We start from the raw sequence: 14222 nt of genomic DNA, 5'->3' as shown, positions 1-14222 counted from the left end.
TCGGAGGTTTGATTCTCATAACTAGTGATTTTTTATTTTATTTGAAATTAGTCTGACACGTGATAATATTATGAAAATATCTGCAAATTTCGAAAGTTTCCGGATATATCGGAAAATATCGGGAAATTTTAAAAAATTTCCATCGAAAAATGTTTGGTATGTAACAGATATATCCATATGCAAAAAAATAGAAACTTTTGCAAAAATATCGAGAAAATTATAGATATTGTAGTCCTTAGTCTAAAGTGAAAGTCGTACCAAGAAGTAAGAAGGCTAAGATGTTGCTTAAAACCATTTCAAAAGATGGTATAATCTGCATTATTAAAATCCATCTTTACAATTTCAGGCAACCCTTTCATCCCTTGGACATATTTTACTCATCATATCGTGGGAAAATTAACATAAAGTAATACAGACCATGCACCAAACCAGAAAATTTTGAATACGAAGTATAATTGAAGCTTTGAAAAGAAAAAACCAAAAAAAGGGCAAAAATTGACGTAGATTTGTTTCCGACCACTCATGCAAATACACACGAGAATCTATTATTAACTAACTAAAACTGTTTCTTTCTAAATTAAACGAACAACTTCGCTATAAGTTACATCCTCCATTCCTTCCCAACCCTCAGCCCTGCAGTAATAAAAAGGAGAAAATTATTGAGTTGTTCTCATTTTCACCTCATTATTATCACCATGAACATAAAGAAGCTCTGCCTTGCCCTCATCGTCGTTGCTGCTTTGGTCAGTGTCGCCTTGGCCAAGGAGACCACCGTCTTGGGGGCTGCCAGTCCCAAGGGATCAGCTACCAGCCCTAAAGCTTCAGAAACTCATGCCCCTGCCCCGGCACCAGGAAGCGCTTCGACTACCATGCCCGTCGCTGGTGCCTTCCTTCTGTCCTTCTTTGCCTACTATTTGCAGTAAGGAGAGTATGAGGTTTTATGAAAATAACATGAAGACTATGAGCGGTACAAATATATTGAGAAGATGGGATTCCCAGGAGAAGAAGGGTCTGTATACCAATCCAGGGGGTTGAACATACGTCAGTTATACATAACTAACATAAGCTAGTTATAGAAGCTCGTGTTTCCTGGGTTCGTTCAACTCTTTGTTCCATGGCCGAAACTTAATGTAGAAGAACAAATGTAATACCCTAGGAGTTTATGTCCACATTATACAAGTAGAAATTGAAATAATACATTACATTTTCTACTAGCTAGTGCCAGTGTTCTGTTACAAGCTCCAATCTTTATATCTCAGAGTTTTATGTTAAATAATGAAACCACGCTTTTTACAAATGAAATGATTAATGCCGAGATGATAAAAACAGATCTCACTCAGTCTTGCATAATTTATGGCCGAGTTATCCATCAAAAATTAGGATCCTCCATTATCTTTCTGTGCAGACATGAGACTCTTTGTCAACCAGATAGCAGTTTCTCTAGATGAGACGGCATCTTCTCCAAATGGTCTTAGTACCCCAGCAAGCTCTTCAAGTTTGTCCTGCTTTAGTAGCCGTGCACATAGCTCAAGCAGAGACTCCAAGGCATCGGCTCTTTGCTGTGTCGGATTTTCCCACTCACTCTTCGATTCATCACCACCTATTGCAGTTAGTGTACTCAGTAACGATACATCCCTGAGTGCCTGATTACTCATGTGAGCATCCTCTTTCTCTATCTTCACGGAGCTATTACTGTGGCCTGCCTTTCTTCCCGCTTCACCTTTTTCTCTCTGTGCTGAAGTATCATTGTTCCTTTCGGGTGACACGCAATTCATTTGAGCACCTTCAGTACGTACATTAGAACTTTCCTTTTGTAAACAATATCTAGGTTCAACCTCAGAATTAGCTGATGAGGAGCAATTATCATTGGGGGAACCAACTTTATTAGCGCAGCCAGAACTGTTCACTGTCAATTCCCTGCAATTTTCTTCTATAGCACCTTCTCCTTCTGTTCTAACTCCTTGAAGAACTTGTTGGTTTTTATGCGTTTTTTCATGCTCAAAATTCAGATTCTTGCAAGCAACCTCTTCCAATTGTCTGGAATTTGTATTGGCAGGTTCATCTGGTTCTTCATTCTTAAGATTTGGGGAACTCTCTGATGCCGTTTCAATGTCGGACACGATAATTTCCTTTCGGGGACTGATGAAATCAGCTTGCTTATCTGCATTACAAACAGATGCTTCTGAATCAGCTAGCCCATCTTTTGAGACATCACTGGTATTAGATAATTCCAGACTACAGCTAGTGTGACTAGCACACTCCGTTCTCTTATCTCCATCGCAAACAGACGCTTCTGAATAAGTCAGTCCATGTTTTGATCCATCAATGGTGCTAGATAACTCAATAATGGGGTCAGATCGCTCATCTCCGTTGTAAATAGACGCTTGTGGATCAATTGGCCCATCTTTTGGAACAATAGTGTCATTAGATGATTGCACAGTACAGCTAGTTGGATCAACCCTCTTGGTTTCAAGCTTTTCTTCAGTACTAGTTGTGAATACAGGGTTGGCAATCTTTATTGAATATCTGTGTATGAGGTCAGTTCTGGTCTCAAATGGATGAACCTTTTCCAACTGCTTAGGTGATGCAGCTTCTTTGTCTCGGTTGTCTTTGCCACCAATGTGCTTGCTAGTTGGTGATTTCCTTGTAGTTCTATCTTTCAAGTTGTTTACAGGAAAAACAGGAAGAAAAACAGAAGATGCATTGCGGCATTGAAGGAGGTAAGGTTGTAAGTGTGGGTGCCTTAATAACTCTGCAGCCTAAAACAATAAATTTGTGGTATCAGAAAAGATTAAAGCCACAAAATACTTATCCCCTGAAAGTCTGGGGTCAACTAACTCACTGTTGGTCTATGTTCGGGACTCTTCCTGAGCATGCTCTTGATAATCTGTTTCCTGTAATGTCGAAGCCATACAATATAAATTAATACAACAGTGTAGAATGTAGTAAGATGACGATATCTGATGAATATGGAAATACTACTCACAGTGTGGAAGAATACACAATCGGAAGAGGAGAAATGGAGGATCGGTTAATTTTATTGATGAGCGCAGCCATGTCCTGTTCAATTACATTATCTAAGGATTTATTTACTCAAAAGTATCAAATAAAGACAGGTTTAATCTAATTACTGGCAGCCAATAAAACCAACGGTCAAGCTGAAACTTACAGGAGCTCTAAATGCAGGTTGGTGTGCAGCAATCTCAAACATACAGCACCCTGAAAAAAGAAATAGAGGCAACACAGAAATTTTTATTTCCAGATAAAATAATAGACTCCCTGTCCAATAAACAAATAAGTAGCCTTACCAAGTGACCATATATCAGATTTATAGCCATAAGGTATGTCTGCAAGGAGCTCAGGACACATGTAGTTTGGAGTTCCAACAACCTATGTTGAACATGTAGGCACTCAAAATTAATAATCAGAGTTTACCTCAGTAGTTGTAGCTTGTAAGTCTAAACATGGTCCTAGGAGCTCAGTCAGATACACTGAGGAATCACCTCTATAAGAGTATCTGGAAGTTTGCAAGCCAAAGATTTTGGTGGTAGGGTTTCAGGAGAGGTCTGTAGGTGGAGCCTTAGAGACATAAGGACAAAGAAATACCAAACATCAAAGTGAGAGTTCATACCGATGAAGCAAGATCTTCTGTATTCAGTAGTTTGGCTAGTCCAAAATCACCTAAAGTCCACAAAAATATACACAACTACATCATGAAAGGGGAAGCCAAACTTAGTGCAGCAAAACATTGCTTCTCTTTTTTCAGTAAGTAGACGTACCGAGTCGGATGCCATTATCCTTTGTAAGGAAAATATTTGAACACTGTAATTAATGCATTTACTTTAATTAGAATGTAACATGCATAATAATTCTACAGTGAAACAATAACTATATTGGGTATAGTTGGTTGCTATGTTATAGTGTATATTACCTTAACATCTCTATGAATCACACGATTAGAGTGCAAGTAGTCAATAGCTAGCAGCAACTGAGTAAGCCATTTGCAAAGTTTCTGCATAGAAAGTATATATTAACAACGCAGAGATGTTGGTTTCTGTACTATAAAGTGTAGTAGCAAAGTCAATTAGTTCCCACAATTTACCTCTTCTGGAAAAAATTGTCCTCTGCCCTTCTTTACCATATCTGCCCTGTTGGACAAATGAGTTCTTGCTATTCAATAGATCATGTTAACAAACTAAGACTTGTGCTAGACTTTCTTATACTGCTTAGGTATAAAAGATCTTCCAAAAAAAAAGTATAAAAAGGTATTGATAAAGATCTGATGTCATAGAAGTGGTCTTATTCTTTAGGCATTATATGAGTAGCCTCTTTAGGCATTATGTTGGCCACGCTCCTATTTGTGCTAGCCGGAGCTACAGCGTTGGCCCACGCCGGCCAGAATCTTGAAATTTCAAGCTGTTACGCACTATGCGGAAATTTCGAGATTCCGGCCGCCATGGGCCGGCGCTGTAGCTCTGGCTGGCACAAACATGAGCGCCGGGTGGGGGGAGCACTGACAACACCATCCACGCCGTCATTGCACATCGCCAGTGACCGGAATCGCCAAATCCGCACTGTGCGGACGTCCACATATGAGAAAATATATATATATATATATATATATATATATATGTGTGTGTGTGTGTGTGGAGACATGGGCATAGCTAGTATAGGGCGAGGGGTCAATTGACCCATCTCATGTTTGAATCATGTTTAATGGATCTTAATAACTATGGAGCAATTATGAATTGAATTATACATTTGACCCTCCTTAGTGTAGATAAATTCTTGATTAGCCTTAAATATCTTTTAAACAAAAATGAAAAGAAATAGAATTTACACTATACTGTAGATAAATATGCTTAATCCAATTAATAATACAAATCCATGGGTTTCTTACCTTACCTTATATATGTTTTCATTACCATTTTTCATTATTTTATAAGGCAAATGGATCAAAATTTGCTATATATCGGATTCTCTTCAGTTTAAAATTTTTTATCATCATAATTTAATAATCAATTCGATACTAACCCGAGAAAGATTACACACACAATCGATCACTACTACAATTGTACTACAATTGTTTCATTGCTAGAGAATGAGAAAGCGATTTTATTTTTTAGTTAATAAAATTTGACTCTCCTAAATACGAGTTATGGCTACGCCACTGCATGGAGAGGGAGGATCAAGAGAGGACATCCTTGAACTCCAAAAGTGAGGATGTTTTCATTTCCAGCATGTAAATCAACAATTTAAACCAACCATGCACTACATACTTAAATACATATGAATCATAGGAAAAATTAGCCAAAACGCAAATTGTTTAATCATTTGATTAGCACAATTTTTCCTTATATTTTATTGAACAATCTACATTTGTTTGCACAATTTTGAATAATCAAATCATTAAAGAATTAGTTGGTTTTTAGTAGGCATCGAACTTGCATGAGAATCTAGATGATAAATGGTTGAAATCATCAAATTAAGTTATATATACTTGTGTAGAATGATAAAAATCCTTAAATTCTTAAATTAAGGATGTCCTCTCTTGATCCTTCCTCTATGTGAATATATATATATTTGAAATTGTGGACTTATATATATATAATTGAAATTACATAAAGTAATAGTTCGCTATTTATTTAATTATATATATATATATATATAGTTAGGAAGTATTCTGAGCTGTCCATCTTCGATGCAAAGGCAGAGAAACAGTGTTTATAAACTGATAAGAAAAGAACTGAAAGTAAATATACATAGTTTGACGCTTCACTATACTTACATGTCACCTCCTTCACAATAGCCAGTTACAATGCATACGCAGTCTCCCTGCAAAGTCATATAGTTAAAGTTGCTAGAGATCAAATTTATGTCATTGAGCCATATATAAATTAAATGTAACTTTAGATATAAAAGAAATAAAAGATTAGGCTTTTACCTTGTCCACCCAAGCATCTTTATACTCCACAATATATGGATGATTTAACTTTGCTATCAAGTCCATCTGCATAGAATTTGAAAGAATACCTTTAGTGAGATTATGCACTTTCATAGCTTTTTTTCTTAAAGCGCATTTAAAACAGAAAAGGCCATGGGATTGTGAACTGAAAGATCAAAGACTGATCATATTCTCTACATATTTATATTAAGACTGGTTCTTCTGTACGCAAATGCAAAATCTGAATCTCTGTGGAAACACATGATTGTGTGGCTATCTTTGTATGAAGATTGATTCAAGTACATTCTTCCCAGAAGGCCGTTAAATAACCAAATCATGGTATTTATACCGAGTATAGAGCAGCCAATACATGGAACATCAACTGCTTAGCACAGGTATTTAAGTATTTGATTATGTGATGCTCAGACAACATAAGATGTGAAATAAAAAGAAACCAAAAATGGTCAGCATTTAACTTGAAACAGAACTTGTAGAAAATATGGAACATTATAAAGGAAAATAAGAGATGACAAACAGTTCATGTACGATAAAGCAGTTGTCAAGAAAGCAACCTCTTGGTGAGCTGTACGCTTGAACTTCTCTGTTTGCTTAGTTAAACGAATCTTCTTTAACACATACCTATTGAAAAAACGTAAAAGATAGAAACAATCAATAATAAAACAAAATCCTCAAATAAGAGCTAGATACCACTGATCTTATCTGTATAGTTCTCAACTACCCCCTTGTGAATATTCATTCCCTGATGTCTGAATTTGGTAAAAGTGGATAGCAAAAGATACAAACAAAATCATCTTGCTAAATTCTGAAAAATTATCTTACATGCTTAACTAAACACAAATTCCCTTTCAAATCAAACAAAAATTGTTAAAAGAAAAAAGAATTTATAGAAAACAATCTTACTTCTTTCTCTGCTCCTTATGAAGAACAAGAAAAGCGGCTCCAAAAGCCCCTCTCCCAATTTGCTCAATGACTTCATAAACCTCCATCTTTGAATTCATCTCACCTTCCTCAGTATCCATAGCCACCTAACACCTTCAAAACCCAGAAATAAGCCCACACAGCTTCCATGGCACCACTCAATCCAGGGAACCACTTCCACACAACAAAAACCAAACTTCTGTAGCAGAAATTGACCCAAAACAAAAAGACCCAGAAGGGAAAGATTTGCAAAATACCAAAACAAACCACAACCCAGTTTTGTACAGCTCCCAACTTGGAACTGAAACTCTTTAAAGTATGAGTCTTGGGTTGTTGGAGACAAGTAGAGAGAGAGAGAGAGAGAGAGAGAGAGAATGAGAGATCTTCTAGGTAAGAGAGAAACAACAGGAGTTAAAAGCTAGAGTCCACATTCCAGAACAATAATGATATGAAAACGCTAAAGTAAAGCAACAAGGAGCAGTTATCAAGAGTGTGATGACTTACCAAAAAAGCAGAGAGAGAGAGAGTTGAGGAGGGGAAGGGCAGCCTCAAAGTGAAGAAGAGAAAATGGGGAAGGGACAGAAGCATATAATAGAAAATACTTGAAATGGAAGTGATTGTCTACCAAATTGAGAGAGAGAGAGAGAGAGAGAGAGAGAGCTAAAGTGACAGGCGTTCAGTGAAGACTTCGAGAGGGAAAGAAAAGGGTTGCTTGCATTTTCAGGTTGGAGAGATCAGGTACCTCTTCCTTCTCAGCAGGCCACCCAGAGAGAATGTTTTCCATCCAGCTGCCTTAGTTATGATGTCAGAGTCGTTAGAGACTTTAAATCTCAACTCGTGCGAGCTATTTCTATTTTATTTTTTTTATTCTTCTTAGCTTTTTGAATAATTTTTGCTTGTCCACTTTTGATTTTCCAACTAGAATTTGGACCCTTCCTACTCCACATTTTTTTTCTAATGTTATCATCATCCATTTAGAAATAAGGGTAGGACGTCACTTTTCAACCTTGTGACACAATTAGTCCATTTGATACATCTGTGTGTATTCCTTTAAAAAGAAAAAGAAAATTACATCTTCGTGCAATGTAAACAATGCAAACAAAATAAACTCTTACGGCATAATAAGATAGTTGCAAGGACTATGGAATATGATTAGAATTTTTTTTGCTTTTAATCATGTTTTCACCTAGATTTTAGTCATTTCATTTCAAATGCTCTTAAGAAACACTCTTCGATTGTTGGTCGCGGAATTACAAGATGTGTGACCTCCCCTAATGCTATCTGATTTTCAACATTTCTGACTCTTTGCTTGTTGCATACACTCTATAGCCTTCTGTTTTGTTTGTGAAATTCTGTTTAACTTTTCATTATATAGTAACAACAGTTAAAATGTATGCATATTATGAACTCTTTACAATATTAGCGATATGGAGTGCTAAGAAATGCATTTTAACATACTTGAGAAATGGAGCGTTGGGACATAGAAATGGTGTTATACAGGTGTACTTGTTTCTGGTAAAGATTAATATACTTACATATTCGAATTGGTGCAACATATAAGAGCATATTTAGCAATGTTAGTATGCTACTCATATTTTAGTTAAATTTTAATCAAATTAGCTTACAAATCATTTTATTTAGCAATTTCATTTTTTCATTAGTTGTCTCTATATGTATTAAAAAATATTTTAAATTTATATATAAATTATATGTACTCACTTCAAATTGATTTATTAAATTCATATGTTTTAACTTTGAGGTACCTCGCTCTCTAAATTTGAAAGCGAGATAAAACTTTGAGGTTTTGGTAATGAGAAATTCATTGAGAGTCTGGTGCAACTATTCTTTTTCGTAAAAACTAAACATGCTCAAAGACTAATTTTTTCTGCTTCTCTAAAGTGAAGAAAAATCAAGGTACGCAGATACTGTTAAAATTACTTGTGATCACTTTTTGAGTATGATGTCATATAAGATTTTATTCAGCAAGCAACAAAAAGATAACACACCCTAAAAGGGCCGACAATAAGAGCTATCCCTATGACTCTCCAAACCTAGCAAACTAGACTTGAAGTGCCAAAATTGCACCTACCTTTTAGAAATAGTTTATAGCGCATAGATTTAGTACTTAGTAAGATATAAAAGAAAAATAAAGGGTCCAATCATATCCCCCAAGCACCGTGACCGGACTCAAATTGAGCCAAGTTGACATGAGGGTTATCAAGCACCACCTTCATCAACATAGTCCCCATCTCTACCAGCGCCTCCCTTGGAGAAGCAATCACAGTTTCTTTGCCAGACTCAACATTCTTTCCTTTCCCTGGGCTTTGTCCCCAGCAACCAGTTTCTTATACAACACTTTTCCAAGGTCCTTCAACAGCCAGTGGGGTCCTTTGGTTTGTTTGTACTCCCCTTGGGATGGCCAAGCTTCTTCTTAGTTGGTGAGATGATGTAACAACTAGAAAAAATATATATATAAATATATATATATAGTATATAAAAACTTATTTTGTTGTGTTATATATATAAGTATGTATTTTGCTGAAATTTTTTTTTAAAGTCTTGGGTTATTTCTATGCTTTGGGTATTAATAGAAGAGAAGCCCAAAGTTTGGTCTAAAACCCATGACCTGACCCAAACCCAGTTCAGCCAAAAATAAGTAGAAAATAAGATGATTTCAGTGAAACGATCAAAACACCCGACCTTCTCTTCACAAACTCAAAACTTTGTCTCCTCTGTTCATCATGTTCTTCCCATTTTCTTCCTTTTCAGATTCTCCTTCATCCCAAAACCTAGCCACCGACCTTGGTTAAGCCACCAATTTCTATCCAAAAACTTGGGGAAGCAGGAGGTGTCAACTGGGTGGAGAGCAAGCTTTCCAGCAGATGACTCCTCAAAGCTATTATGCAGAACTGGAACCCTAGAAGTATGAAGGTGGCAGGTCTAGAACCTAAAATGGCTAAGGTTTCAGGTGAACAATTCAGATAAGTTTCATTGATTCCTTTCTTAAGCTCCAAGTTCTATCCCTTTCCAAATACTATAAATAGGGGTATGTTTCTACATTTTTAAGATAGGATTCTCAGAGGTTTAACCCAGATAGAGAGCATTGGAAGAGAATAGGTACTGCAATTTGTTACAAAATTGTTGGGCTAAGTTGAGATTTTTGATGTTCTTAGTTTTCTACATTTAGAATTTGATATCTCTGTTTAGATGTTAGATTAGAATTGATTTTGTAAAGTTAGAATTGGTTTTGGTTTTATAAATTCTGTGTTGATCAAGTTTGTTTGTTAGATCTCTAGAAATTTATTCATTTAGAACATGTGAAGACTGATTCTGTACCTGGAATTCGAAATTCCATAACTAATTATAGAAAATTCGTTTGCATGTGTTTCCAACTCTGAAATTTTCTTTAGGATGTCTAGTTAAATTGTTATGAAGACACTTATATGATTTTCCCAGTCTAAATGATTCGTTTTTAGCCAAACAGTTTTCTTGTACAGAGACTCGTCAGAAATTCCTGAAACTGTAGTTAAACTTTGAAAATTCATAATTAATTCTGGAAACATTTTTTTTAAGTGATTCCAAGTCTCAGAGTTTTGTTAGAGTGTTAGCTACAAGTGTTTATAAGAATTTGTGGTCAAAATCCTATTATTTTGGTACAGGTTTCAGTGTTTTTGTATTAAGGTCAGAAAACTAAAACATTGATTATGTGTTGTTTAAAAACCAACTTTTGGGGAAAGAAAAGCTGTGTTTGTTTGTTAAACTTTGTATAAGTGTAATCCTTTAATCATATGACATTGATTCTATGGTTTTACCCTTTTATTAGGAGCTTGAGACCTGAGGTGAAAATCAGCAAAGGTAGGAGGACATTGGGGATCCTCTATGATTGTTTATATATGCTGTTTGGTTTTCTTGTCTGAATTGGTTGTTTTTGCTGCTGGTTTTTGACCCTATTGTTGATTTGATTATGTGTGCTACTAATATTACTATGTAATGAATTGTACAAAGGGATGGTGCTATGGTTAAGGCACTTATGTAGAGAAGTTAGGATCAAACTTTTGTGTAGTTGAGTCCATAACCTCAGCAGGTACTATATCCCATGTATGCCCAAGATATTGCGCAAGTAGTATAGGATATGTGAAGGGTAATTCGGGATTGGTGAAAGGGGAATGGACAAGATGACTAGCAAAAGGGGTTTATGGGAAGAGGGAATAGTTCATATAAAAGAAAACTCTAAGTCACCCTAGTGGTAAAATACATGGTATGGGACATGTAGACCTAGTGTTTCTAATATATGAACTATGTGAAGTAGAAAAAATTATGTCAATATACTGGTCATGGCTAAAATCAATTTGAAGAGGTATGCCTCCTATTGAGCTTTATATGCTCACCCCTTTATAACATTTTGCAGGTGAGGAACAAGTTGTTTGAAGTTATTGTTCAAGAGTGTTTTGCTGTGTGGAGTTTTGCTTGCCCTTTAGTTTCCTAGAATAAAAACAGACTTTGATGAGTCTATTCTTGTAATATGTTTGAACCTTGAATAATAACATGTTTACCTTTAGTTTGTGTCATTTAAGTTTCTTTTCCAACTATTTTTCATATTCTGTTGTGGAAATTCATTCCATATATAGAGTATGAATTACACCTTAAAAAAAATATTTACCAAAAAAAAATTGAGGTGTGACAGATGATCAGTTTCCCGTCCTTATGTTGCACCAAAAGAGTCATCTCACCCTTCGAAGGTGAAGAGCTTTGTATATATTTCTTCCACGGGCTTTTAAGATCAAGTGTGGCCTTACGTTTCAGATGATTCACCACCGGTTTAGCTGCAAAGTGAAATCCAAAGCGGGATGAATCACCTGAACTAAAGGAGAGCAACATTGCTAGGGCCGAGACTCCCCTAGCAGGAGACTCCACCAGATTTAAAGACACCACCGGAGTAGAGATAGGCTCTGGTTCCAGAACCATTAGGGCACGATTATCCACTAGAGAAGCCCCATCTGACGGGCAAACCCTAGCAGCCGAGGTATCCTCCACCATACAATTAGGCCGATCCACAACGGAACTTGAAACTCCAGCTTCACCAACCGGCGCCACAACTTGAGTCGGCAGCACAACCATTGTTTCCCCTTTGTTCGACAAAGAAAGATCAGCCAAATTAAAGTCCACTATCAAATTGAGAATATATGTTTTCTCATACAACAACACGTTATCACAACCTCCCGCCTCATGCATGACCAAACCACAACTTCGACAAAACCCTTAAATCTTCTCATAAACCAAATCAAGCTCAACAGATACAGTCTCAGAGAAATCATAAATCATCCAAGTACGTACCTGACGTCGAACATCAAAAACCAGACGAATACGATGGTCTTCTTCCTTACAAGTGATGGCCACATGATCTAGAACCACTACATGCCTTAGAATAGCCCCAATCGCACGCCCCAATCGGAGATTGAAAGGGACACCATAAACACGAACCCACGTTTACAACAAGAACAAGGGTACTTCCTCTAGGGGTGGACATGGAGACCTGAAACCCGAAAAAAACCATATCTGAATCCAAACTGAATCCGAAAAAACTAAAAACTTAAAAAACCCGAACCGAAAATAAAAAACCAAAACGAACCGATTATGTTTGGGTTGGGTTTTGGGTTTAGTCCCTCATAAACCGAACAAAACCGAACCGACCCAAAAAACCCGAAGTCAACGGTCAACGTCATCGTTTTGGTATATTTTTACTTTTATTATTTAAAAAAAAAGTAAAACTAAAGCCAACATAAACTTAATTGATTTAATCAATCGTGTGGTCTCTCTCATATCTCAGACAAAAAAAACTTATGACCCTCTCTCTTTCTAAATCCTCACTCCTTAGTTTAGCACTATAGTAAAAGTTCATTTCATTCCGCAAAACTAGTCCATATAACTCCTCCCTCCTCCCTCTTCCTTCGATCTCCATTTTCTGTCGCTTCAATCTGTACCGTCACTCTAAAAATTGAATTCTCTAATCAATGATTCTATTAATGTTTCATATTCTCAGCGAATAAGTATCAATAACGGCTCACATGAGACATTAGTTGACACTTAGGTGATCGCCAACTTTTACAGGTCGGGCCTTGCGGGCTTGTATTAAAAAAATATATATAATATTCTAATTTAAGGGTTTGAAACAATAAAATAATTATTAGAAAACATCCTTAAAAAGTCACAAATAAATTCTAATTTCGAAATATTTTCGATCGACACCAATATATGTGATAAATATATATATTTAGGGACCCCGTAAAAATTTCATCCGTTTTGAACATGATTTGAGCGTCCGTACCTATGGTCAACCAAAAAAGTGGCGTTTTGACATATTGAAACCCTATAGACCGGGGCTTTCCCAAATAGATTTCTTCAGTGCGATCGCGCACGATAGGTAACAAAAATTAGGTGATTTCAGATATGCAAACGGCTTTCGGCGTTCGCATATTTGTAATAGGTCATCCCTTAGGGCATATTAGTGGTGTTTTCGATTTACCGAAAATTCCGATGGTCAAACGCGATCCGAATTGGATGAAATTTTAAAGGGTCACTAAATATATATATCGATTACATCGGCTAGTGTCGATCGATCCTTAGAAGTTTCCTTTATATAGTCGCTTCATAATGTGATAATTTTATTTTAAACATAATATAAAGGTTATAATACCTTAGTTGACACTTAGGCGATCGCCAACTCTAATTCGAAATATGGTCGATCAACACCAGCAGATGTGATCGGTATATATATTTAGGGACCCCGTAAAAATTTCGTCCGTTTTGGACATGGTTTGACCGCTTGTACCAACGGTTAACTAAAAAAGAGGCGTTTTGACATATTGAAACTTCATTGACCGTGGCTTTGCCAAATAGATTTTTCAATGCGACCGTGCACGATAGGTAACAAAAATTAGTTGATTTCATATATGCAAATGGCTTTCGGCGTTTGCATCTTTGTAATAGGTCATCCCTTAGGGCATATTAGTGGTGTTTTCGATTTACCGAAAATTCCGACGATCAAATGAGGTCCGAATTGGATGAAATTTTTATAGGGTCACTAAATATATATATCGATCACATCGCCTAGTGTTGATCGATCCCTAGAAGTTTCCTTTATATAGTCGCTTCATAATGCAATAGTTTTATTTTAAACCTAATATAAAGGTTATGATACATTAGTTGACACTTAGGCGATCGCCAACTCTAATTCGAAATAGGGTCGATCGACACCAGCAGATGTGATCGGTATATATATTTAGGGACCCCGTAAAAATTTCGTCAGTTTTAGACATGGTTTGACCGTTCGTATCTACGG

The 14222-nt window shown here is 36.4% G+C and overlaps 1 protein-coding gene across 3 annotated transcripts; it reads right to left on the bottom strand.

Annotated features, from left to right (window-relative positions):
* Positions 1-1159: 1159 nt before the first annotated feature.
* On the bottom strand, positions 1160-7661 carry LOC126798204 (serine/threonine-protein kinase Nek6). 3 transcript variants are annotated; one of them, XM_050525092.1, is made up of 14 exons: positions 7626-7661; positions 6866-6997; positions 6517-6583; positions 5945-6010; positions 5789-5835; positions 4103-4148; positions 3932-4012; positions 3780-3822; positions 3632-3681; positions 3309-3390; positions 3170-3219; positions 2987-3060; positions 2843-2894; positions 1160-2759 (listed from the first exon to the last, which is right to left on the bottom strand). In XM_050525092.1, exons 2-14 carry the CDS (start codon positions 6982-6984, stop codon positions 1377-1379), a joined length of 2160 nt encoding a protein of 719 aa, XP_050381049.1. In that variant the 5' UTR covers positions 6985-6997; positions 7626-7661; the 3' UTR covers positions 1160-1376. The 3 variants fall into 3 exon arrangements, with proteins under 3 accessions (XP_050381049.1, XP_050381048.1, XP_050381050.1); XM_050525091.1 differs by lacking the exon at positions 7626-7661 and adding an exon at positions 7388-7595; XM_050525093.1 differs by lacking the exons at positions 3780-3822; positions 3932-4012; positions 4103-4148; ... (3 more) ...; positions 6866-6997; positions 7626-7661 and having other exon boundaries at positions 3504-3634.
* Positions 7662-14222: the final 6561 nt, after the last annotated feature.

The sequence above is a fragment of the Argentina anserina genome, chromosome 6 (genome assembly GCF_933775445.1).
Source record: "Argentina anserina chromosome 6, drPotAnse1.1, whole genome shotgun sequence".
Classification (NCBI taxonomy): domain Eukaryota; kingdom Viridiplantae; phylum Streptophyta; class Magnoliopsida; order Rosales; family Rosaceae; genus Argentina; species Argentina anserina.
The sequence above is the reverse complement of the archived record's forward strand: the minus strand, read 5'-3'. Positions and strand labels throughout refer to the sequence as shown.

Coding starts and splice junctions, on each gene's coding strand:
- LOC126798204 (XM_050525092.1), bottom strand. CDS start 6,984: ATGGATACTGAGGAAGGTGAGATGAATTCAAAGATGGAGGTTTATGAA. Junction 4,013..4,102: donor GACAATTTTTTCCAGAAGAG/GTAAATTGTGGG, acceptor CTTTCTATGCAG/AAACTTTGCAAATGGCTTAC. Junction 2,895..2,986: donor ATTGTGTATTCTTCCACACT/GTGAGTAGTATT, acceptor TCGACATTACAG/GAAACAGATTATCAAGAGCA.